Source organism: Cetorhinus maximus, chromosome 4 (assembly GCF_964194155.1).
Source record: "Cetorhinus maximus chromosome 4, sCetMax3.hap1.1, whole genome shotgun sequence".
Classification (NCBI taxonomy): domain Eukaryota; kingdom Metazoa; phylum Chordata; class Chondrichthyes; order Lamniformes; family Cetorhinidae; genus Cetorhinus; species Cetorhinus maximus.
Genome location: NC_135882.1, coordinates 154838770 through 154864934, shown reverse-complemented (window position 1 = coordinate 154864934; position 26165 = coordinate 154838770). Strand labels below are relative to the sequence as shown.

General features: G+C 44.3%; 1 protein-coding gene across 1 annotated transcript in view; it reads right to left on the bottom strand.

Annotated features, from left to right (window-relative positions):
- The window catches only part of trpn1 (transient receptor potential cation channel, subfamily N, member 1), a 331698-nt gene that overhangs the window by 92547 nt on the left and 212986 nt on the right, over positions 1–26165 (bottom strand). The window contains exons 10-17 of the mRNA XM_078540988.1: positions 23641–23841; positions 22043–22144; positions 16976–17074; positions 10312–10440; positions 6990–7118; positions 5344–5460; positions 2760–2858; positions 914–1114 (exon numbers count right to left, since the gene is read on the bottom strand). Of these exons, the coding sequence (XP_078397114.1) occupies positions 914–1114; positions 2760–2858; positions 5344–5460; positions 6990–7118; positions 10312–10440; positions 16976–17074; positions 22043–22144; positions 23641–23841 (1077 nt within the window). The remainder of the gene's footprint in view (positions 1–913; positions 1115–2759; positions 2859–5343; positions 5461–6989; positions 7119–10311; positions 10441–16975; positions 17075–22042; positions 22145–23640; positions 23842–26165) is intronic.

Below are 26165 nucleotides of genomic sequence, written 5' to 3'. Positions count from 1 at the left end.
TTGATTCATTCATTGCTTTCACCCCTCAGATCTGGAGTTTACAGTCCTCTGTTGGCAGGTTTGAAAGAGGGGAGGGGAGGTGGTGTGGTACATCAAATCCAGTGGGTGGTCTTCCTGCTGTCTACCCACCCTCCACCCCCCACCTGTCTGAAATTTTATGTGAGGTATCGGGCAGCCTGCCCACCCTTGGGCCTATTGAGGCCCTTGAGTGGTCAATTAATAGCGCTCACATTGTATACCATTAAGGAGCCAATTCTCAGTGCTTTTACATGGCCCGTCCACTTTTACGGTTGGCAACGGGTCAATCGGCCAAGTGGCCTTCAAGTTTTCACTACAAACTCCATCCAGGGCGGGACGAAATGCCCGGGGTTAAATAAAATTAAAGAAGACTTCGAGGGTTGAGGTGTTATGTAGTCTGATGCCAGGTGCTTGAATTTGCAGTATCGTTTTAGCTTGCAGTGTATTGGGCTCATTTCATTTTTAAAGTACTGCAGCTCCCTGAGGCAGCTCGACAGCAGCTGTCAGCCTTCAGGGAGCGCTCACCCATACCCTCACTTTTCTCAGCATACGCCCTCTTCCCGCACCCCCCGGCAGTACTGGGCCTTTCTTAGCGTGCGTTTCACATTGGCTGCCAGTTAACTGACCAGCCAGTGTGGAACGCGGTTGGGAGCAGATCGTGGCCAGAAGCGCACATCGCATCCGCTTCCAGGTCTGCTGATCGCGTGCGCCCAACAAGCGCAAGCTTCAGGTCCATGACTTAACCACATTTATGGACAGCAATGATATGTCCTTGAATGTTGAGTGGCATTCATCATTCTTGATGGTGACGTGCCTCCTGATAGCCATTTGTAATCAGTAAAATGTAAAATGTTGTCACCTCATTGTGAATAAGTGGCTACAGTTAGCAACTTACCAGAGAGAGTGCATCAATACTGGATGCGTGGGTCTCCAGTAGAAGCTTTACCAGCCTATTGTAACCATTTTGTGCTCCCAGGTGAAGTGGCGTCAGGCCAAGTTTGGTTTTGGCATTGACAAAGGCCTTGTGCCAGAGTAGGATATCTGAAATCTGATCATGGCCATTCTCTGCTGCCAAGTGAAGCCCAGCTTTACCATGCTGTACAACAAAACAAAAAGAACAACTCTTTAAAGCAGTATTACAGGACCTTGTGTTTTGATTTATACACAGGATGTGGGTGTCCCTGGATAGGCCAGCATTCATTGCCCATTCCTAATTGCCCTTGAGACGGTGGTGGGGAGCTGCCTTCTTGAACCGCTATAGTCCTTGTGGTGTAGATACATCCACAGTGCTGTTAGGGTGGGAGTTCCAGGATTTTGACCCAACGAGAGTGAGGGAATGGCAATCTAGTTTCAAGTCAGGATGGTGAGAGGCTTGGAGAGGAACTTTCAGGTGGTGGTATTCCTATGTGCCTGCCCTTGTGCTTCTACATGGTAGTGGTTGTGGGTTTGGAAGGTGCTGTCTAAGGAGGCTTGGCGAGTTTCAGCAGTGCATCTTGTAGATGGTACACACTGGTGCTGGAGGGAGTGAATGTTTGTGAATGGGGTGTCAATAAAATGGGCTGCTTTGTCCTGGATGGTGTCAAGCCACTCGAGAGTTGCTGGAGCTGCACTTGTCCAGGCAAGTGGGGAGTATTCCATCACACTCCTGACTTGTGCCTTGTAGATGGTGGACAGGCTTTGGGGGGTCAGGAGGTGAGCTACTCGTCACAGGATTCCTAGCCTCTGACCTGCTCTTGTAGCCACAGTATTTATATGGCTAGTCCAGTTCAGTTTCTGGTCAATGATAACCCCCAGGCTGTTGATAGTGGAGGATTCAGCGATGATAATGCTATTGACTATCAAGGGGTGATAGTTCGATTCTCTCATGTTGGAGATGGTCTTTGCCTGGCACTTGTCTAGAGCGAATGTTACTTGCCACATCTCAACCCAAGCCTGGACATTGTCCAGGTCTTGCTGCATTTGGACATGAACTGCTTCAATATCTGAGGAGTCGCAAATGGTGCTGAACATTGTGCAATCATCAGCGAACATCCCCACTCCTGACCTTATGATAGAAGGAAGGTCATTGATGAAGCAGCTGAAGATGTTTAGGCCGAAGACACTACCCTGGGGAACTCCTGCAGTTCTGTCCTGGAACTGAGATGATTGACCTCCACTAACCACAACCATCTTCCTTTGTGCTAGGTATGACGCCAACCAGTGGAGAGTTTTCCCCCTGATTCCCATTGACTCCAGTTTTGTAGTCCTGAGTTGTAGCTTCACCAAGTTGACGCCTCATTTTTAGGTAGGCCTGGTGCTGCTTTTGGCATGCCCTCCTGCATTCTTCATTGAATCAGGGTTGATCCCCTGGCTTGGTGGTAATGGTAGAGTGAGGGATATGCCAGACCATGAGGTTACAGATTTTTAAGCATCGAATAATACCACTTATTTAACTTTGAAGGAGCAGTTCAAAAATTGTCAGCGAAATATTTAGATATTGCTAGCTGAATATTGGATGTGCGATTTTGGAAGCAAACTAAGTTTGTTGCATTGCTAGGTAGCATCATTGCGAAATGTATAAAGTACAATATTGGTTGAAGTTACAAAATAGAGAACAAGGTGATATTCTGAATAATGAATACAGTATTCAGCACTGTAAGAGCAAAATGCTCACAATGTCTTGATCCCTTTGTTTGACTAACGTGTTTTGCCTCTAATATAACTGTTAAATGTCTGTGTCTTAAAATGGGAGTCACAGTTACCTCGTCAAATACGTCCACTCTAGCATGGTTTAACAGCAGTATCTTCACCATCTCAGTGTGCCCTCTCTCTGCAGCCAGGAGCAGTGGGGAGCAACCATTCTGAAATGTAAGAGGAAATTCAGGAAACAATTAATGGACTTTGTCATAAGGTCACAGAAGTGCAAACTAATTCTTCGGGATGAATATTTGAACTTGTAAAGTGAATAACTCCAACTCTGAGGTTCAGAGGGTTAGAACTTGGTAACAGGAAACATGTTTGCATATTTCCAGTCAGCCAAGAGAGGGCAGGAGCAAACTCTTCTGGGCACTGGATGAATACCACTTTAGATATTAAAATGATAACCTATGAATACACTGACCACCACTAGCTGCAAATCAAACCTGCAAACGCAGAATCAGAGCAAGCACCACAATGAAAACTACTGAATGAAAAGGACGAAACAAAGTAGAAAATAATAGAAATATGATAGATGCAGAATGGACTGCTGTGTATTTCCAGCATTGGGGTGCTTGTTTCTTTCATATAAACCATTTCCCCACCATTACAACAGCAGGAAAGAATAAATCACATTTATGTGGCACCTTTCATGACCACGGGACACTGCGCTGCTGATATGAATGGTACTTTTTTTCTTTATTCTTTCATGGGATGTGGGCATCATTGACAAGGCCAGCATTTGTGGCCCATCCCTAACTGCACTTGAACTGAGTGGCTTGTGAGGCCATTTCAAAGAGCAGTTAAAAGTCAACTATGTTGATTGCTGTGGATCTGGAGTCACATGCATGCCAGATTTCCTTCCCTAAAGTGAACCAGATGGGTTTTTACAACAATGCAATCGATGATAGTTTTGTGGTTACTAAGACTAGCTTTCAATTCCAGGTTTACTCATTGAGCTACCATGGTGGGATTTAAACCTACGTCCCCAGAGCATAAGCCTGTGCCTCTGAATTACTAGTCAAGTAACGTTACCACAACCCCACCATCTCCCCCTTGCATAAACTTAAATGAACACTAGATGACTGTTTAATGAGAATAAGCTGATTGTAGTAATTATACTCCAGCATCTGTAATATTACTTAGTCATTTTTGACACAGTATTTTAGACGTATGGGAAATAAAATTGTAAACTTGTAAAGTGCAAATTAGTACCATTCCAATTTGAGTATTTTTTTATTCATAATAACAACAAGGTCCTACAAACAGCAATGAGATAAACTATCAGATAATCTGTTTTAATGATATTAGTTGAGGCAATGAATATTTTTATTATAGTTCCATATCACCTGAGAAGGCAGAACGGATATAATTTATTGTTTCATCTGAAAGATGGCACCTCTGACAGTGCAGCACTCCCTCAATCCAGCTGGCTTCTGGGCTGTTGCTGATCCCACACGCACACTGTGGAGTTAACATACCGGTATGGACTTGTTGGGTCGAATGGCCTGTTTATCCTATGTAATAAATCCCACATGTGGTGGGGACTCCAACTTTTGGCTTTCCTGCACTCTGCTGACCAACACCGTCCCAGCAGTTAAGTTAAAATCCAGCCCGCTGGACTAGATGACCAAACGCGTGGTCAAAGAGGTAGATTTTAAGGAATGTTGAAAGAGGGCAAAGCTAGAGAGGCAGAGAGGCCCACCGAGGGAATTCCAGAACTTAGGGCCAAGACAACTGAAGGTATCGAAGACCAATTACAAGGCGAAGGAAGTTGGGAATGCACAAGAGGCAGAGGAATGCAGAGATCTTGGAGGGTTGTAGGTTATCAAGAAAGAGAGGGAATGATTTGAACACAAGGAGGTTTCCTTGTCTCATGGTGTAGTTGAGCGTTTCACTATCAGAAGACTTGTGAATGGAGCTGAACATTCGTTAATCAACCAATTCATGATGTGCAGGGAATGTCATAAATGAAGCAGCTGAAGAGGACTCTTCACTGAATTGCTCTGAGTGATGTCTGGGGTTGCAATGATTGGTCTCTAACAACTGCAGCCATTTTCCTTTGCATCTGGTATGACCCCAAGCCAGAGATGGGTTTTCCTTTGGACCGACATTGACTTCAGATTTGCTCCTTGGTGCCGTTCTTAATTGAATGCTGCCTTGATGTCGAGGCCTGCTGGTCTTACCCTCCTCTGGTATTCAGTTCTTGCATCCATCTGGATCAAGGCCTTGATAATACTTGAAGCTGAGTGGTTATGAAAGAATCCAGACCGTGTGCTGGAGAGCTGTTTATTGGTGAGTACTTACTGATTGGTGAGTAGTCACTTTTACGGATAACTGGGAGACAGGCAGTGATTTGCAGAGTTAGATTTATCCTGCTTTTTGCCAACATGGCATACCTGGGCCATTTTGCACATTATTAGATCGATGCCGGTTTCGTAGCTGCACTGAAACTGCTTTGGCTAAGAGCACAACTATTTCTGCTACTCAGGTCTTCAGTAACATAGTCAGGATATTGCCTGGACCCACAGCCTTTGCAGTGTCAATGATAGAGTCTATTTATAAACAATTTGACAATTGGGACTCATCCCTCACATCTAAGAAGACCTAAATATAGCAAGAACTTAAAAAAAGTTGTTGGAAAAGTACCTTGGATTGTTTATTGATGACCTGTTGGATTCTATTTGAGCTGATGTATTTCAAGATCTCAAGAAGAATATCAGCATTCCCCACATGTGCGCAGTAATGCAATGGAGTCTCATGAGTCTAGAAAGACAGTAACAACCACATTACAATAAATTTCCAAAGCCAAATTTTCAAATTAAGCCCCAGAGACAAGGTTTTGAAGTTTAATTATCTGCCTATAATGATTTGTTACATCGCTATTACAGGACAGTCAACCTACTAGGGTGATGACCTTGGCTGGGTTGAACGGCCTTTTCTCCTATGTTCTTCGTTCTTGTCTTCCTCTTTCTTTTCTATAATATCATTTTACTTTTCCCTATTGTAACAGTTTATTTTGCCCACTCCTGTTTTTTTTCCAAACATTTAAGCCCTTTATCAGATTGTTTTCTCCAGATTCTTTTAAAAAATGTATTTACTGATGGGAGGTGGGCATCGCTAATTATTGCCCATCCCTAATTGCCCTTAAGAAGGTGGTGGTGAATCACCTTCTTGAACCACCGCAGTCCATGTGGTACAGGTATCTTTTTTTTTAGACTTCATAGTGGTTTGGTACAACTGAGTGGCTTGCTAGGCTATTGCAGAAGATATTTAATAGTCAGACATATTGCTGTGGGTCTGGAATCACATGTAGGCCAAAACAGATCAGTCAAGGACAGCAGATTTCTTTCCTTGAAGGACATTTGTGAATGAGAAGGGCTTTTATGATAACCAAAAAAGGATTCATGGTCACCATTATTGAGGCTAACTTTTTAATTCCAAGCTTATTAATTGAATTTGAATTCCAATGACTACATTTACCATTCAACTATCCAAAAACTTTAGGCATTCGGTTGATGGAGCTAAAGATATAAATACGAACTTGAGGAACCATTAATTGGTTAGATAGCACGGGTGCCTTTGTTTCTTCAGGTGTTATAAAAGCATGGCAGAGGCTTGCCTTATTGGGGTGTTTTGCAGGATATTTCAGTTCCTGATAAAACTTGGGTCCAAAAGGCCTGTTCCATTCTGCTGTGCACTGACAAGGAAACTTTCTGCTACAGTACATTTCACATTCAATGTATCTCAGACTTCTAGATTGAAAATCAGCATAGTAAAAGGGTGAAATGAGAAGAGGTCATTTTGGCCAATCAACCCATTCCTTTCACAGTACACACCACCCTAATCATGGATCCACTCTCATATCTAAGATCTATATATGTTCCTTAACTACCTAAGGCCAATTAATATCTTTAGAATGCTCAATTCATTAAACAATAAATTTGACGGCATCTGATGCTCTTGGCATTTGTTGCTTTTCATGCCTGTTTCCCGATGCTTCCTCATTCATCTCTGCACATAGCAAAATGTCCTTTTTTTTATTCATTCACGGGATGTGGGTCTCGCTGGCTGGGCCAGCATTTATTGCCCATCCCTAGTTGCCCTTGAGAAGGTGGTGGTGAGCTGCCTTCTTGAACCGCTGCAGTCCATGTGGTGTAAGTACACCCACAGTGCTGTTAGGGAGGGAGTTCCAGGATTTTGACCCAAAAGATGTCTCACAAGATATCTTTCTGTAACAACACTGCTGTCGATTTAACTCTTTGTGTACCAGGCAGTTTCTCATCATTAATTACCAGCTTTGTCATTGCAGTGATGTCAGCTTCATACTCCATGAGAATTTTAACAATCTTAGTGTCTTCTTGCAGAAAGTGAATCACATCTTTCTTAATCTGTGCTGCCAGGTGCAGGGATGTTTCTCCATCCTGGACAAAACAGAAGGAACTATAAAGTTAACAGTGGTGGAAGTAACCACATCCATTCCAGCCTATTTTGCAAAGGTGCATGCTTAAAAATCTACTTGATATGAAACACACTCTGATTCTCATTTGTTACTTTCTCATCTCTGAAAAGACTTGATGGAATTCTTTTTGTCCTCTGGAGAGAAATGTGAGCTAGAAAATCCAGGGATCATGTTAGTCAATAATTACAATTCTATATACATCTTTCATTTACCTAAACACGCTCAACGATTTTACAGAGAGAGCCTAGGAAGGAAGAGAAAGATTGGTGCAGATGACTGAAAGTGAGTTTTGAGAAGTTTCGAAAATGAAGAGAGATGTAGCTGAGTGAAGAGGTTAGGAAGAGAGTTATAGAGTGCTGGGCCTTCCAAGATGATGGTAGAGCAAGGGGATGATAATGGCCAAGATCTTCCAGTCTCCGCATTGTCGGAGAGCGAATGTACTTCCTTCCCAACCCCCCTTAAGATGTGATTGGGGAACCTGAGGAAATCAATGGGAAAGGCCTGGGAAGTTTGAGCTTCCGATGGGCAAATCTCTTGACCCCTGGGACCCTTCAATAGAATCTGTGATTCTGCTTGGGAGTCGGAAATTTCAGATAGTTCCAACTTACCTGAATAGTTGCCCAGGAAATGTTAGACAAAAAATTCCTAATCTAACACCTGGATAACTATACAACTGACATCCCTAGCATCCCTCGATCCCCCAACTCCCCCTCGCAACTACCCAACTCCTCCCTGACTCAGCATGATTAATCCCTGACACTCGACACCCCCCCCCCCCGACCCCTGATTCCTCCACGGCCCTCCATGGCTAGCCACCTGACTCCCCACCCGACCCCAACACTTCCCAACCCAAACTGACTAGCCCCCACCACCTGACTACCCCCCAGCCACTGTGACTCTGGCCCCTGAACCCCCCCAACTCCCCACGCCAACCCGACCTGACTAACCCCATCACCCGACTCCTTCCTGACCCCCTGACCCAACCTGACTAACCCACACGACCTGACTCCCTCCCAACCCCACAACTACTCCCTGACCTGACCTGACCAGCCCCACCACCCAACTTCCCCCAAAACTCCCAACTCCCCCCAACCAGACCTGACTAGGCCTCAACCTGACAACCCCTCCCTACCTGGCCCAACTACCCTTGGTTGCACTTCCCCTCCTCACCCGCCTGCCACCCTACCCAGGTTCCACCCTACCCAGCTGCCATCTTACCCTCCTGCCACTCTACCCACCTGCCACCCTACCCACCTACCACCCTACATAGCTGACACCACACGCACTTACCCTAGTCACATACACATTCACCCATTCACTCACCTATTCACTCATACTCATTTTAACACACTGAAAAGTTGTTTAAATGTCCCAAAGCTTCTCACTGTGTTAGTGAACACTTACCAGAATAAGGCAGCTAATGCCATAAAAATAGATGCATCTATTCCTTCCCCTGAAGATCCAGCGCTATGAGGACACAGTTTGATGGAAACGCTCCACATTTCTGAAGAAGCCAGGATCAGAAGACCCAGCCAGAAATGCGGAGCTCTGTCATGGCGCAGCAAAGTAGGAACAGGGCGGCAATCCAATGGCGATTGCCGCTCCTTGAAAGATTTGGGCCATTGTCTTATGGAAATGATTTGATAAAGTGTTTTAATATATTTCATTCAAAGAATTACGTGCTGACAAACAAGATAAAAAGGTTTGTTAAGAACAGTTCATGGAGGCAGCATGAATTTCCCTCCTCCATCTTTTTTTTTATTCGTTCAAAGGATGTGGGTGTCAGTGGTTAGGTCAGCATTTATTGCTAATCCCCAGAGGGTAGTTACGAGTCAACCACATTATTGTGGATCTGGAGTCACATATAGGCCAGATCAGGTAAGGACAGCAGATTTCCTTCCCTGAACCAGATGGGTTTTTACAACAATCAACAATAGTTTCATGGTCATATTTTAATTCCAGATTTTTATTGCATTCAAATTCCACTGTTCTGCTGTGGTGGGATTTCGAACCCAGGTCACTGGGGGTCACTGGATTACCAGACCGGTGACAAGACCACTCCATCACTCTACGCTGTCTACCTCTCCTGAGGAGAAAAGATGCCTGCTCCATATCCTTTATAAATGATGCTCTGTCACCAGAAATATCAGGAACACAAGGATGGCAAATACATGACTCGAGCTCTGATCTTGCACCGCATTGCACCAGATTTCAATTACTGTCTCAAACTTATAGATCACTACTTCACAGCAAAGTATGACAGAGTATTAATCAGCACACTGCTCTCATTATTCAACAATAAAATATTGCAAAGTTTACTTGACGCAAGGACATAGGCTCCAGAACTTGACGTATGAGCAATCATGACCTGGGGCAGTCAAACCTTCTGCTTTAGCCCTGCAATTGTCGATTGCAAAATACTGACCCAGAGGTGGAAATTCAGGGGCTGGCAGTGGGCAAGCAAGTTGGGATCTCACAGAAGTGTTGGTTTTCAGGCAATGCCTGTGAAAACATTTAGTCTGGGAAGAAAAAGAACCATTGGGGAGATAGGTGGAGATTGTTTAGAGAAGCTGAAATAATGAAGAGGGAAACAGCTCTGATAAGGTATAGAAAACAAGGGAGGTGCATTTGGAATAAGCTGCCATGAGCATTGAAATTGGGCAAAATGGAAAAAGAAAGGAAACCAAATAGATATGGATGAATTTAATAGCTAAAGTGGAGGGGAAGAAGGAAATTCTTGGAGACTAACTACTGAGAATTTGGATAAAATTACTGAACATTCAAATTGCTTTAAGACTCACACTCAATATAAAGTACTGGATTGAACAAAATGTTTTCTTTAGTCAACTAACCAGTTCTCAAATTAGATAACAGCATCAGAGAGGATGCTGTTGAAAACTATTCTTGGCAGGATTGTAGCACAATTTTCATGACCAGATTGTAGAAAATGGAGTACAAAAATGGAGTACATGTTTCTTTATTAAGTAGGAAGGAGTTTCCTAATTACAAAGGAATTAAAAAGTGTATTTTTTGGGGGGGCAGATGGGGAGGGGTGAGGTTTTTAGATTTCCTCCCTCCCTTAATTCCATCTTTTATGGAAATTTCTCATTTTAATCAAAAGATTTCTGGCATCGCTCATTTTCCTGGGTTCTTACCTTGTTTTCCTGGTTGACACACGCAATAGCCTCAGCGTGGCTCCTCTCATTGGTCAGGTAGTTGACTATTTCTTCCACAACACTGACGTGACAGTGTCGGACTGCAATGTGCAATGGATTCTCTCCAGCCTGATCAAAGAAGCAACAATCGAACAGTACAGACCTTATAAAACATTGGCTTATGTACAGAGCCTTGCTGCTGACCCACATTTCTAACAACATTCTTGGTGCTCAAGTTGACAGCAATATCAAATTCTACAACCCTCTGAGATCTCTGTACTCCTCCATTTCTGGCCTCTCATGCACCATTCAGTTGTTTAAGCTCTAAACAACTTCATTCCCAAGAAGAAATGAACTATATTACAATATTCCTTCACCCACAACTATACCTTTACAGATATATACAGATTTGTAAGGATAATACAAGCTATAAAAGTTATCTTATACTCCAATGTTCACAGTAAGTGCATAGTCTATGTAAACCAATAGGCGACTTATGGTCAGGCAGTGACAGATGTCACCGGAAACAGATGCTATGGATCTCTCCTCAAATCTGTTACTTGTCACACTGTGAGCCAACCGGTCTGGCTGAACTCCGATTTTGACACAAGGATTTCCAATCTCCACGCTCGAAGAACCCACTCTGGAATCTTCTCCTAAGCAATGCTTTCTCTCAGAAGCCTTCCACAAGGGTCCACCTCCAGGGTTTCTAACTCTCCTTCCGATGCTCCTCTCCCCGGATTGTCACGTGCATTCAAACTTCCTCCTGCGCACTCTGTCTCAAATGCTCAGTTGTGCCAATAGAACACCTTCACATGCCCATAGTAAAGAGTTACAGACTTTCAGCAGTCCCCTTGGATCTTCCGGCTTCTCGCACGTCTACACCGCTTTAAACCTGCATCCTGCTGCTTTCTTCTCTTTAAGCTTGCAGCTTGGAGCCTTCTTCTCTGCTCCTTACTTTCACTTCCACAGAATAGGACCTTTTCCAGATTCTCGTCCTTCCTTTGACAGACTGTCCCCTTGAATCTTCCCTGTTCCAATTCCCTGGGTTTGGGGGCTTTCTTCTTTAGTTTTTGGAACCTGCTCCTGCAGCTTCCTCTCCTGTCCAGCCTCTCTTGGCAGCTGGCTTCAACTTTAGTTTGGGACTTGTTATCTGTCCCTCTGCGGTCCAGTCTCTCTGGAGTCCTGGCTTCAACTGAACTGAAACTGTGGGCAGGATAATGAGGTTGACGAGCAGGGGGCGGGGCCAGCTCACTGACACTTAAAATTACGCGGGATGACGTTGGGCAGAACTCCCAACATCACCCCGTGTCATTTCACTTTTCAGGTCGGCGGGGGTGCAACCAAAACAGCTGTGTGCCCGCCGACCTGTCAACGGCCAATTGAGGCCATTTAAAAAGTAAATGGACGGGCAGGCCAGGAGCCCTGGTGGCCTTCAGAAAAAGCATGAAACCTCATCCACGGGCGGGACGAGGTTTCATGTAGGTTTTTAAAAATTTAATACAAGTTTAATTAAAAGTGATGGACATGTCCCAGCTCATGTGACAGTGTCACATGAGGGGGCATGTCAGGGAAATTTCACTTTTCTATATTTAACATTTTTGAATTTGGCACCGATCTCCCTGAGGCAGTACTTAGCCTCACGGAGATGAGCGCGCTCTCTCGCACGCATGTGCGAAAGAGCGCACTTTTGGCTGAGGGAATCATGCCCCGCCCGCATAAGGAGCACATAGCGCTTCCATGTGAACGTCACGCCGGGTGGGCCTTAATTGGCCCTCCCACGTAAAATGGCAGCGCGCCCCCAATTGGGGGCGCTGATCGGAGGCACGCCCACACGCGCCCGCTCCTGACCTTCCCCCCTGACAGGGGTAAAATTCTGCCCTTTTTTTTAGTTTTTCCTGTCTGTGCGTGTGTCTGTGGGTCTCCCTCTCTGGACCCCTGTTGCTAGGCAACAGCACAGCTTTTTTTAACCTTGTTTTAACTTTCCTAAACTACTACCCCACCACCCCCCACCTTGAAAACACAGCTCTCCACTTCAAGGGCAGAATTTTCCCCCCGTTGGGGGGGGGAAGTTGATGGGCGGGCGTATGCGGGTGCACTTCCGATCGGCGCCCCGATCAGAGGCACGGCGCCATTTTACGTGGGCCGGTCAATTAAGGCCCGTCCAGCATGATGTCCGCAGGGAAGCGCTATGCACTCCCTGTGCGAGTGGGGGGGGGGGAAATGCCTAAAATCGAGAGTGCGCTCTTTCGCGCATGCACACGAAAGAGTGTACTCATCTCCCTGAGGCTAAGTGCAGCCTCAGGGAGATCGCCTCTACTTTCAACAATATTAAAAATAGAAAAGAAAAATTCCCTTACATGTCCCCTCATGTGACAATGTCACATGAGTTGGGACATGTTCATAATCTCCAAAACAACTTTATTAAAATTATTAAAACCCTACATGAAACTTCATCCCGCCTGTGGATGAGGTTTCATGTTTTTTCTAGTTGCCGCCGGGGCTCCTGGCCTGCCCGACAACCTTAATGTTGGACGGTCAGGTCCACTAATTACTTTAATTGATCTGTCAATGGCCTCAATTGGCCATTGTCAGGTCGGCGGGTGCACAGCTGATTTTGCTGCGCCCCCGCCTTCCTGAAAATTTAAATGGGGCGCGGTGACATTGGGAATTCCGCCTGATGTCACCGCGTGTCATTTTACGCATCGTCAAGCAGGCCCCCGTTCCTGTTCGCCGACGGTAAAATCCTGCCTTAAAGGGTCATAAAACTCATTAGAAAGGCAGATATACAAACAGAGCTTTCGATGTGGTGCCTCCACTTAAAAATGAAACTAGATCTCAGGTTTCACCTTTTAACCCACAAGTAGAGAAAAAAAATTGAACCTAAACTAAAGATATATCTTATTCCTAACACACTCAAATATACATACGGCTTACTTAAACTATCTCTATTTCCTAAAAGAAAGGAAGCTTCACAACAGCGAAGGTTTCTTTACACCCGCTTTACACAAACTTATCATAAACATCTAACAAATAGCTAATTGCTGTCTATACAAGTAAGTTTTCTATCTTGTTTAACAACTGCACATCATATCGTACCATTACAAGATTTAGCAAAGCAAAGTCAATAAATGTAACACGATTAGCAGAATCTGTACATCATAGTGTTATCATAACTCAACTCGTATGTTTCTCTTTCCTCTTATTCCCAGTTTTTAACTCAGCAAAGAATGTTTCATTTAAGTCTACAACCCAATCATCCTTTTCGTTTGCTGTCGGTGTAATTCCATCCTCAAGCTCATTTTCCGAACTCAAATGCGATAAATTCTCATTTTGATTTAGCAAAGTCAAAATGGCATTTCTGTGTTCAAATCTAATTTCTTCTCTGATCAAAATCTCTTTTCACCATTTCAAGGATGTTATTGAGGTGCTTTTTATGTTCACACAAAAAGGTTTGGTACTCCTGCTTGGTTTGATCTTTAAACTTTTTATGAGGCTGAATCTTCCGGTTGGCGTGCGGGGGCAGGCCCGACACACTGACGCGGGATGACGTTGGGCGTGCGCCCCGACGTTATCGCGCATCATCTCGATATTTCGTTCGTCGGGTGCGCGCCGGAGGCGGCTGCGTGCTCGCCAAAATGTCAACAGCCTATTAAGGCCATTAAGGATTTAATTAAAGTAGTTCAGAATGCTGCCCGTCCAACCTTAAGGTTGACGGGCAGGCGAAAAGCCCAAGTGGCCTTCACATTTTTCAGGAAACCTTGTCCACGGGCGGGATGAGGTTTCCTGAAGCTTTTATAAAATAAATACATAAATTTTCCCATCTTTACAAACGTGTCTCAACTCATGTGATACAGTCACATGAGGGGACATGTTTGAATAAATTTTTAAATCTATTCTCTATTACTTCTCATATCCATTCAATCTCCCTGAGGCAGCTCCGCTCCCACCCAGCCCGCCCGCCATAGGAAAAATCCAGGCCATGATCTTCTTGTTTTTCCAGATCCAATTTTGAACAGGTCTTTTCCACTTCTTGTTGAGCAGTGTCAATTACTTTCTCCCTTTGGAGTTTCATAGCTTACTCCAATCCTTCAACACATTTGCATAATCCACAAACTATATCATACATCTCCTCTACAGGTTTTGAATGGTTTTTTGCAATCTAAGCACCTGTCTGGATTCCAACTGTTGTATTTTGTGTATTAGCATCAGCAAGCGCTTGTAAATCAGTGTCTCTGGTCATTGACTTGGAAGGGTCATTTTTCAGTCCTTTTTGTTGACACTTCTCAATTTTCAATTCAACAGGCACTGCAGTGGCTTTTGTACTGCTCAATAATGAGGTTGATGTGTCAGTAATGTTACTTGGATCAGTTCTTTGCTCAACGGGACCACAATTCGGCAAGGAATTTTTATTCACAGGTACAACTTTGGAACTGTGACACACCATACCACACATCTTCTTCTTTTTCTCCAGCTTGCATTGAAGTTCGAGTATCTCATTGCTCTTTTCCCGACAAAGTTCTAACAGTTCGTTAGTCTTGGTTTTTAATTCTACATTCAACCAATTATTCTGATTTACCAACAATTCCTTTTCGTGTTCAAGGCATTTTCCACCATATTTCATCGCAACTACTGATGCTTGAAGTTCATCCAGTTTTAACTGAAGACTGACCTTTGTTAGATTTGCTCCTACAAGTTTAGCATTTAGACATTTCAAGTCCTCAGTCAAGTGTTCCACTTTCTGTGACTGATTCTCAATTGTTCGCACCAATTCTCTTTTTTCATTAGCGAACTCCTCTTTTGTAAATGTATGTTAGTTTTCCACTTTAATCAGGTTTTCCTGTAATTGCTTGCTATCTTCAATAACTGTTTTATTTTTAGACATGGTAGTTTTCCGAAGTTGGTTAAGATCAGTATGAACAACTGCCTGCTTCAATACAGTCATCACCACATTACTGCCTCCACTAGCCAAATCATTATCCAGAATAAAACCCAGCCCTTCAATAGGTGATTTAGGAATAATTCCCACTATAACAATTCCATTTACAAAGTGACTTTGTAAGTTCACTTTACACAAAGAAACAGGTTCATAAATTCCATTAATATCTCTTATTAATACTTTTTCCTTCATAAAACTACATGGAACACAAATTACATCATCAGCCACCATCAATGATTGATCTGCCCCAGTATCTCTCAAAATTTTAATCTGTTTACTCATTTTGGTGGAGGAGTAAGGGAACACTTCTCACTCTGAGACAAAACACCCAGAACTTCTAAAAGCCTGACCTCCTTCACCAGTAATCAAAGAGGAATTCCCTGGACTATCCGGAACCATATCCCCCACTAGAGCTGTACTTTGAATATCCTGTCTTCCATTCTTAATTAGCACTTTTCTTAGACAAATATCACCACCTTCAACACCTCTTTGACCCTTTTGTCTGTGACATCTTTTGATTATCTGCTCATCTCCACAATCACCACACCCTCAATGTCTCTCCCCCCCCACCCCCCCACCCACCTTAAACCAGTTTATATTTCTCCCTTCTTCTAACTATGCTCCAGTTCTGCCGAAGGGCCATGAAGGCTCGAAACGTTAACTGATTTCTTCTCTGCCGATGCTGCCAGACCTGCTGAGTTTTTCCAGGTAATTCTGTTTTTGTTTTGGATTTCCAGCATCCGCAGTAGCTTTTAGCTTTTTGTTTTTATTTTTTTCCCCCTTTCCTGTATGTTCTGAGGGAACGCATTTCATTTGTACTACTGCTACAGTTTTAACAACCATTACCTTGTCTGATGCAACCTTTCTTTAGGATTCTTTAGGCGTTCCTACTACCGAAATTGCTTTACCATTTAGATTCCAGCAATCTGCCCGAACATGTCCCACCTTGTTACAATTGCAACACTTAGGCCTTCAAATCTCACTTTCACCTTCAGCACCTTCCTTCCTGGTCTGAGGAGAAATTTCTTGGGAATTCCCAAATGTCCCTTCTCTTCCCTGGCTACTTTGCCTTCCTTTCACCTTCCTATCTTCTATCCTTCTTGGGTTTGTGGGGATGACAGAAAAAGGGTTTAGGTCTAGGGACCAGTTCATAATTGTTGGCTATCTCTGCTGTCTGTCCAGCTGTTTTAACCCTCTGGTCTTCAACATGGGTTCTAACTAAAGGTGGAAGTGATCCTTTAAATTCTTCCAAGAGAAAGATATACCTTATTCCTAACACACCCAAATACACATATAACTTACTTAAACAATCTCTATTTCCTAACAATAGACTGAGGTGAAGAAAGATGTGTGGAGGCCCTTGTGGAGCACAAACATGGACTTAGACCTGTTGGGTCAAATAGCCTGTCTCTAAATTTCAATGTAATTCTAATACATGCTGTTAATAGATTAGGGGTCAGTTAGCTCAGGTGGCTAGATGGCTAGAGTGTGTTACAGAATGACACCAATGGTCAGATTCAATATCCCTACCATCTGTGGTAGTTCATGGATGCCTGCCTCCTCACTTGTGGAGTGGTGTCAGCTATATCTAGCCAATTGTTTCTCTCTAATGGAAAGAAATGCCTATAGTCCTTTGTGGACTATGGCTAATTACCTAGAATGGAATTTAGCTGTTGCACCTATTTTGCATTCTTTTATCTGTTTGCAGTAGTGGGTCCTCTTTACCTTTGACTGCCATGTTAAATCTCCTCCCTCCTCAATCAACGCCTGGATCATTTTCAAGTTGCCGTGACGAGCCGCAACATGCATGGCTGTTTCACCGTTCTGCCGACAGCAAAACAAATAAAACATGAAAATCACAGAAACATTCACTATAGCCAGTAAAGAATAGCCAGTCAGACAATAGGACTGGGATATCCTGGAACTTGCTGATATAACTTTGGTGTAAGGACAGAGTTGCACCTTTTGTTCCAAAGAAATTCATGCACAGCTACCAGTTTCACACTGACCATCACATGCTAATTTCCTTGAATGTTTGTGCCTGAAATTCTCTCCTGCTCAGTTCTTTAGCCCTACACTCATGCAAAAGCTCCCATGGTTTTTCTGCACTCAAGTCAGTAAGGTGCCGGCATAGATTTACCTTCTGAACTTAGGCACAGCTGGAACCAAAGTCACGATTGCATCGGTAAAACTGGAGGAGTAGCTGCGTTTCTTTTTATAGCTATTGATGCTTCCTTGTTGTAAAACACCATTTTATTTCCTTCTATATAAAGAATTATTCGGGATAGAATTAATAGTCACATGGAAAAATGTGGATTGATTCGGAAGAGTCAGCATGGATTTGCTAAGGGAAAATCATGTCTAATTAATTTGTCGGAATTCTTTGAAGAGGTGTCAGAGATGGTTGATGAGGACAAGGCCATTGGTGTGGTGGATATGGACTTCCAAAAGCATTCGATGCAATGCCACACATCAGATTTGTGAGGAAAGCTATAGGTCATGGAATAAAAGGGACAGTTGCAACATAGGGAAGAATTGTCCCCTTGTTGGGGAGAAGTGCAGGAGCGGGCGCAGGCAGGCACCCCTCCGATCGGTGCCCCCAGTTGAGGGCGCGCCGCCATTTTACATGGGCGGGCCAATTAAGGCCCGCCCAGCATGATGTCCGCCAGGAAGCACTATGCACGAAAGAGCGCACTGATCTCCCTGAGGCTAAGTGCTGCCTCAGGGGTATCGGCTCCAAATTTAAAAATGGTAAAGGTACAAAAACAAAATTTCCCTGACATGTCCCCTCATGTGACACTGCCATATGAGTTGGGACATGTCCATCACTTTAAATCAAACATTTATATTATTTCTAAAAAGCTTCATGAAAGCTCATCCCGCCCGTGGATGAGGTTTCATGCTTTTTCTGAAGCCCGCCAGTGCTCCCGGCCTGCCCATCAACCACAGGTCCATTAATTAGGTTAACAACTTTTTAAATGGCCTCAATAGGCCGTTGACAGGTCGGCGGGAGCACAGCTGATGCGGCTGCGCCCCCACCGACCTGAAAATGGAGATGACGCGGGGTGACATCGGGAGTTCCGCCTGACGTCATCCCGCGTCATTTTGCGCATCGGTGAGAGCGTTCCGCCCCCCCGCTCGCCGACTTAAAGATCCTGCCCATGGATACAAGATTGGCTGAGGGATAGAAACAGAGAATAATGGTTAATGGGTATTTTTCGGGCTGGAAGAAGGCTTGTAGTGGAGTTCACTAGGGGTCGGTATTGGGACCTTTGCTCTTCCTGATATATATAAATGATCTAGATCTTGATGTGCAGGGGACAATTTCAAAGTTTTCAGATGACACAAAACTTGGGAGAATTGTAAACTGTGAAGAGGACAGTGTAGAACTTCAAAAGGACAATGACACATTGGTGGAGTGGGCAGATAGGTGGCAGATGAAGTTCAATGTGGAGAAGTGTGAGGTGATACGCTTTGGTACAGAGAATATGGAGAGACAGTATAAAATAAAGTAAGCGAAGTAAGGGAATCAAGGGTTATGGGGAAAAGGCAGGAAAGTGGAGTTGAGGATTATCAGATCAGCCACGATCTCATTGAACGGTGGAGCAGACTCGATGGGCCGAATGGCCTACTACTGCTCCTACATCTTATGGTCTTATGGTAAAGGATACTATTCTAAAAGGCGTACAGGAGCAGAGAGAGCTGGGTGTATATGTACATAAGTCATTAAAGGTGGCAGGGCAGGTAAAGAAAGCTGTTTCTAAAGCATACAGTATTCTAGGCTTCATTAATAGGGGCATAGCTGGAGGGTTATGATGAACTTATATAAGACACTGGTTAGACCTCAGCTCGAGTATTGTACACAGTTCTGGGCAGCACACTATAGGAAGGATGTGAACGCATTGGAAAGAGTGCAGAAGAGGTTTACGAGAATGGTTCCAGGGATGAGACTTCAATTATGAGGACAGATTGGAGAAGTTGGGACTGTTTTCCTTGGAGAGGAGAAGGTTGAGAGGAGACATAATTGAAGTTTTCAAAATAATGAGGGGCCTGGACAGAGTAGATAGGGAGAAACTGTCCCCACTCGTAAACAGATCAAAAACCAGAAGGCAAAGTTTTAAACTGTTTTTCAAAGGAAGCAAGTGCAAGGTGAGAAAAAACATTTTCACACAGTGAGTAGCTCGGGTTTGGAATGCACTGCATGGAAGTGTGGTGGAGGTAGGTTTGTTTGAGGGCATTAGATTTTATCTAAGTAGAAACAATGTGCAGGGTTACGGGGAAAAGGCAGGAGATTGGCACTAAGTTAAAATGCTCAGAGAGCCGGTGCAGACATGATGGGCTGAATGGCCTCTTTCTACACCGTAACAATTCTTTGATTCTGTGAACTATATTAGTGCACCTGTATAATTTCTAGAGAACTGTGGTCACCCTCCCCACCCCCCCGGGTGGGTTTGGAGATAGGGAAGGCATTTAATCTGGCGGGATGGTGGCGAGTGGGGTCCAGTGTTGACAGCCTCCCCACCTCGCCACCAAATGAGACCCTTAAGGGGCAATTAAAGACCAATTAAGGGCCTCTTCCTGCTCTTCCTGCCACCACTAGTAACAGCCCAGTGGCGGGCAGGTCTGTCACCATGTCATACAAACCTCTGTGTATTGCTTGTGGTGTCCCAGGGGAGTCCCTCATTCAAAGGCACCCAGCGCCTGATTGAGGGACCCAGCATCGGAAAGTAGGGGGGAGGAGCCACTGAGAGCCACCCCCACCGCCCTTGCTGCTCAGCCCCATACACTCCGTGAAAGCCCCCCCCCCCCCCGTCATCACTTATCTGGGTTACTTTGCGGCCTTGGCCTCAGTTGGGTGTCGTTCTGGCAGCAGCCACTGCCTCCCCAGTGGGTCTGCTGAGCAAAAGAACTACAAGTCTCTGATTGGCCTGTAGCTGTCGATGGGCAGGACTTCCTGCCCAGGGGATTCTGATCCCATGGAAGGCCAGCTGGTGACCTCTCAATCCCCTGATGGGTACATAATACTGGCAGGCCTTCCCGGAGGAGGCAGTACAGGTCTCTCATCAGCTCTCCAGCCGGAGGCTGAGACCCCCATCATCTCCATAAAAAACCCCCCATAAATTCATTTTATCACATGTTTTGTCAAAATAATAAAGCTCAACTGCAGAGTTGTAGAATTTAAAATTGTTTACATCTTTGTTATGATTTGATTTGCTAAAGCAGAGATTGATGTTAGCATTGAGTTTGCTTGTATTTAACAAAATAACTAAGTGCTGGTCCAATACAGAAACACCGTGTTATAATGGAGCTGATATGAAACCATGTGATTCAGTTGTAGCTATATTCAAGTCTGCTTTTCTTAAAAAATTCCTAGACATAGAGAAGAACGATGTTTAATTTGTTCATAAGTTTGGTTATTTAAAAAAATGCTAGCTTATAGATGTATAGTTTGATCCACTTACTTCGGATATAGGACTAAAGCATTTATAATTCAAACCTCAATTCAGACATTTGGAACACAAGATAATATTACTGCATTTGCATTTCTTCACTGCCAGTTTTTATATTCATAGGCAATTTGGCCTCAAAAGATCCCATGGGCACAGCACTTGGTCTGCACTTTAACATAACATGTGTGTAATTTCCTACACCATAGTATCTTTCTCTTCCTTACTGTTTCTTTTTCTCTCTCTACTCCAACCTGTTTCTTTCTCCCTCGGTAATCTCTATAATTCTAAACCCATTGATAAGTATATATGTGTAAACAAAAACCTCTTGCTCAGACACAAAGTAGAGACCAAGCAGCATAAGAGAAACCAAAGATATTCAGAATTCTGAAAACAAAAAAATTAGCTGGGGTTCATCCAGTCTGTCGTCTGTCCCTCACAGTGCAACTTATACGTCAGACTCCTTGGGAAAAATCTTTCCTCCACCGCTGGTGGGGGGAAGGTTGTGTGGGGGTGGGAGCGGACCCGATCGGTGCCTCCGATTGGGACCGCACCGCCATTTTATGTAGGCGGGCCAATCAAGACCCGCCCAGCATGACGCTCGCCCGGAAGCGCTGCGCACTCCCTGTGCGGGCGGAGGGAATTCCCGGAGTCAGGACAAGCGCTAGAAATCTCCCTGAGGCACAGAGGTGCCTCAGGGAGATCGGTTCGATATTTAAAAACTGAAATAAAGTAATTAAAACTTTTAAAACATGTCCCCTCATGTGACACATGTCCCACATGAGCTGGGACATGTCAAAGAATTATTTAAAAATTTTTTATTGAATTTGAGGTTTCATGAAAAATGCGAAGGCCGCCTTAAGCTTGGACGGCAGCTCATTTAATTGCTTAAATTAGATTTTAACTGGCCTTAATAGGCCTTTTACAGTACAGTTGACTCAGCTGCCTGCCCGCTGAACTGGAAATCTAAATGATGCGCGGTGATGTCAGGACGCCCGCCTGACGTCATGCACGTCATTTTACACGTTGGTGAGCGGGCCCCACCTCCGCTCACCGACCGCAGAATTCAGCCCCTTGTTCCAATGTGAATGTACTTTATGATTGCAGAGTAATTCCTTTATCATAAATGGCAGCAAGGAAAACTATTGGCCTTTGTTTAGTTTTTAAGTCATATTACTATGTTTTGTTTTATGCAGAGTTATAAAAGAATAATGAATGGTTCCACTTAGGATCTAATCAAAACCCCAGCATAAATTATAGCCCAATTCTCCAAAATTCGAGCTGCAGCATGAAATGCTTTTTGCATCACTAACCAGCAGTTTTGATTATAAAAACACATGCTCACCTCTTGATCTGCGTTTACGTCAGCCCCACTTTTTAACAGCAACTCTGCCACTTTCTCACCATCTTTAACCCGAGCTGCAATGTGTAATGCAGTCTCCTGAGCCTGTAGAGAGAAATACAGCATCAATCAACTATTAGCTGGAAGCAGTGGCAAAAGATTAATAAAAGTAAGCTCAAAGGGTTCAGCTGTACAACAGGCATTTCTCTTTATAACCCTAAATATGGTGAAGCAGAGTTCCATTTTTCAACCTGTTTTGTGCATTCACATTCACTTCAGGGTGCTCAGTGGAGCTAACGGGTCGTGAAAGAAAGAAACTTACATTTTATATAATATCTTTTGTGACCTTATGTTGTTCCAGAACCTTTCACAGCCAACTAAGTATTTTTGAAGAGTAGTTACTGTTGTATTGTAGGGTAATCAAGCACCAATTTGTGCACAGGAAGATCCCAGCAATTGCAATGCGACGAATGACCAGTTAATCTACTTTGCTGTTGTTGGTTGAGCTATGCTGTTTCCAGTATTATATGGTAATTACAGAACAGAAGCAGGTCATTTGGCCCAACAGTTCCATTCTGTGTTTATGCTCCACATGAAATGGAATGAGGTGAATCTATCACCATGTACACACAAAACAGGGAATTCTCGTCTCTTTTCATCAAAACTTCAATTGATCTTTCTCTTTTTATGGGTAGATGAAATTTTGTAATTTTCAGTTCTTGGGAACGGGACACTTTCTTCCACTTACATCCATTTGGTTGTCAACATCAGGAATTACCAAGCTTGCTATAGTGCAGGTTTGGGATTGGGAAAAATTCTATCTTCATTCCCAATTTCAAAAGAGTACTGGTGCTGATACTTGAATCAAATTTTGAATGGCAACATTTTATGATGGCAAAATATTATCTGGCAGTCAAGTTTAGCTGCAGGCCTTACATTTCTAGGTTGTGCCATGGTAGAACTACCTTGGGTTGACTTACCATTTTGTCTATTCACCTACCTATGAACCCATTTGTAACTGCCTAACTTTGTACCTTGGTCTAACCGCTTCCTGCCCATCATATCTGGTTGGATTTGAAGCTTATTGCTCATGTCTATCGATCTGACTGATTTCCAGTTCCCCATTAGTTTTGTCAGTTGTCTACAAAATATCACATTTATTTAGGGACCTTAAGCATAGTCAGAGAAGAAAGTATCATCCAATCAGTCTTGTGTGGAGTCATTCCCAGAGGTACAACGACCTAACTAACCCAGTTCTGTTGAAACAGGAACCCAGCAAAAAACTCTTGATTCATCTTTTGCACTGTATATATTAATGACACCCACAATGCTTTATTCTATCATTTAAGAAAGCAACGTGGAACTAAACACAGCAGCTCCAGGCAACTGAGTTCCGGTTAATCGCCCTGAGCCAAGATGTGCTATTTGAATCAGTTATATTTTGGGGGATTGCTATGGTTTCAAGATGGCCCACCACCTTCTCAGGGCAACTAGGGATGAGCAATAAATACACCTTTGCCAACATGACCTACCTTTAGGAAACAAGTGAAAAAAAAAGTGCATTGTTATTCAGTCCCCACTATATCGTGCCTAAATCTTACCTTGCCGCCTTTAAGCTGCACCTGGGCCCCAAAGCCCAGCAGGGTCTGTACCACCATGGGTTTGCAGTGCTCCACTGCAATGTGTAGGGCCGTGTAGCGGTCCTTCGTTTTAGCATCGATGTGTGCTCCCTTCTGGAGCAAAGCTTTCACAACAGCTGTGTGCCCTCTTCTTGCTGCAGCGTGCAGACACACCGCCCCCGACTAAAGATTGAAAAATGAAACACTGTGAGAAAATACCAAAACAAGCAAATGAGTTTTGCAAGCACGGGCTGGGTTGAGTCCTGTCATTACTCTGCCGAACAGCCGAAAGGATGTGCTGTTGGTCTGACCTGCCAGTTGTTTGCTCACCGTGCCAGCTTGTGCTCCAGAACAGGGAAGCATCAAAGCTATCCTGCAAGATAATAGCCACCCTGATCAGATCATTGCTCGCTCTGTATCGCGCGTGCTCGCGAATGGGCCGAAGGCTGCTACCTTCAGACCTGGAAATTGCCCAGTCTACCTCAAATTACCCTGAAAGGGCAAGGTATCTCATAAACCTGAGCAACAGGTGAAGCTAGCTGTTTCACGCTGCTACAATGCAGTAGCTACACGAGTGGTATTTTCCACTAACAGGATGCTGCCATCGAGCCAAAAAGACGTTCTGCCTACCACGCAAATGAGTAATGTGGTATATGAGTTTCAGTGCCAGTATGAGCAGGCCATACGTCTCAACGACTGGATCGTATCAAACAGGACACCCCTTCGGCTGTTCACAATAGGCAGAGTACTGACTGTACTCAAGCAGCCCATGCTTGCAAAACTCAGGACATAATGTGTAAAGTCAGAAGTGATTCCCTGATTGGACAGTACTTCCCGAGTGTGCTAAGAATTCCACTAACAACAAATTTAAGATGGTCAGTCAGGTTTGCAATGTAGCTCACTTATGCTTGCTAGAAGCTACTTCATGCGCAGGGACCTGTCCTCTGCAGGAAAAAAATAACATGTCCAGGCTTTGCGCCCTTTTTGGATTAAACAAAATATGGGCGCATTCTCCATGGCAACGTCTTGACAAATCAAAGTTGACTTGCCAACCAATCAGCTGCCTTTTCTAATGTAGAATAAATTGTTGCTCCCTTTGAAATTTGGTATTCTTGTCTCTGTGCTGATGAATGCAAGAGGAAAAGTTTTGATAGCATGTCTTTGATAGCACTTGATAGCAAGTGCTGATTATAAATTCTGTAAGCATGTTTGAAGATGGAGGGAATGAAAAGCAACTCTACATTTTTGTATTTGGATGCCAAATTTTACCATGAATATTGTTTTGAACATAACGGACAGAATTGCCCCAGATTTGCACTAAGTTTGGTAATGGGCATGAAAAACGATGTCTTACCGGCAAGCCGCAATAGCAGATTTTCATGCTGTATTGTCCACTTCCCACTTCGTTAATTATGCAACCACAGGAAACACGCTGTCTCGCTGCAGGCGGCCTCTGAATCACCCGCCATGCCATTACCTCACCGTTTCCTCACTCCAGGTGCCATATCTAAATTGCAGCCATGCACACAGTTCTCAATGCTTGCAACCCAGGACTGCTCCAGTGAAAAAGAGTTCAGTGTCCCGTCGCTGGAATACCTTTTAGAGGCCCACCGTGATGTCTTCCAGCCCCAGCTCTGGCCGCAGAAGGTCCAGCAATCTCACCACCCTGGCTTGGGAGGCGGTGGCAGAGGTGGTCAGTGCCAACGCTGTGCACAAGAGGTTAGCCATCCAGTGCAGAAACAGGATGAATGATCTCATCTGTGCTGCCATCTGTACCATCTCATCACTCTAAACTCACACACTCACAAGGCCATCACACATTCACTGGCATCTCACTCACTGCCAGCTCAAAGGACATCACCACTCACTCTCTCACACACATCCTCACATCTCCATCTGGCCTCATCTCCTCTAGAGACTCCTCAGCCCTCACCATCTTGTCCCCACACACACCTTGGGATACCCTCTCACCCCAGCACAGCCCTCGCAATGAAGCCTGTTCCCTTGCTCGAGGCCACTTCTCTCTCTTCTCCTCAGGTGAGGTGGTGGCGTAGTGGTATTGTCACTGGATTGGTAATGCAGAGACCCAGGGCAATTCTCTGAGGACCTGGGTTCAAATCCCACCACAGCAGATACAAATCTGGAATTAAAAGTCTAATGATGACCATGAAACCATTGCTGATTGTTATAAAAACCCATCTGGTTCACTAAAGAAATCTGTGGGTCTGGCCTACATGTGACTCCAGGCCCACAGGAATGTGGTTAACTCTGAAATGCCCTCTGAACAAGGGCAATTAGGATTGGGTAATAAATGCTGGCCTAGCCAGTGACGACCACATCCCATGAACAAAAAAAAACCCCTGCAGCTGTTGAAAAGCTACCCCCACCTTATGGCTGGTCTAGAAGGTAGGGACCTGCCTGTGAAACCCCCTTAAAAGTGATGTGGTACTGCCAGTGAAGCCTGGCGCTGATGGCCGTGATTGCTGCCCGAAGCTAGGTAGGCAAGC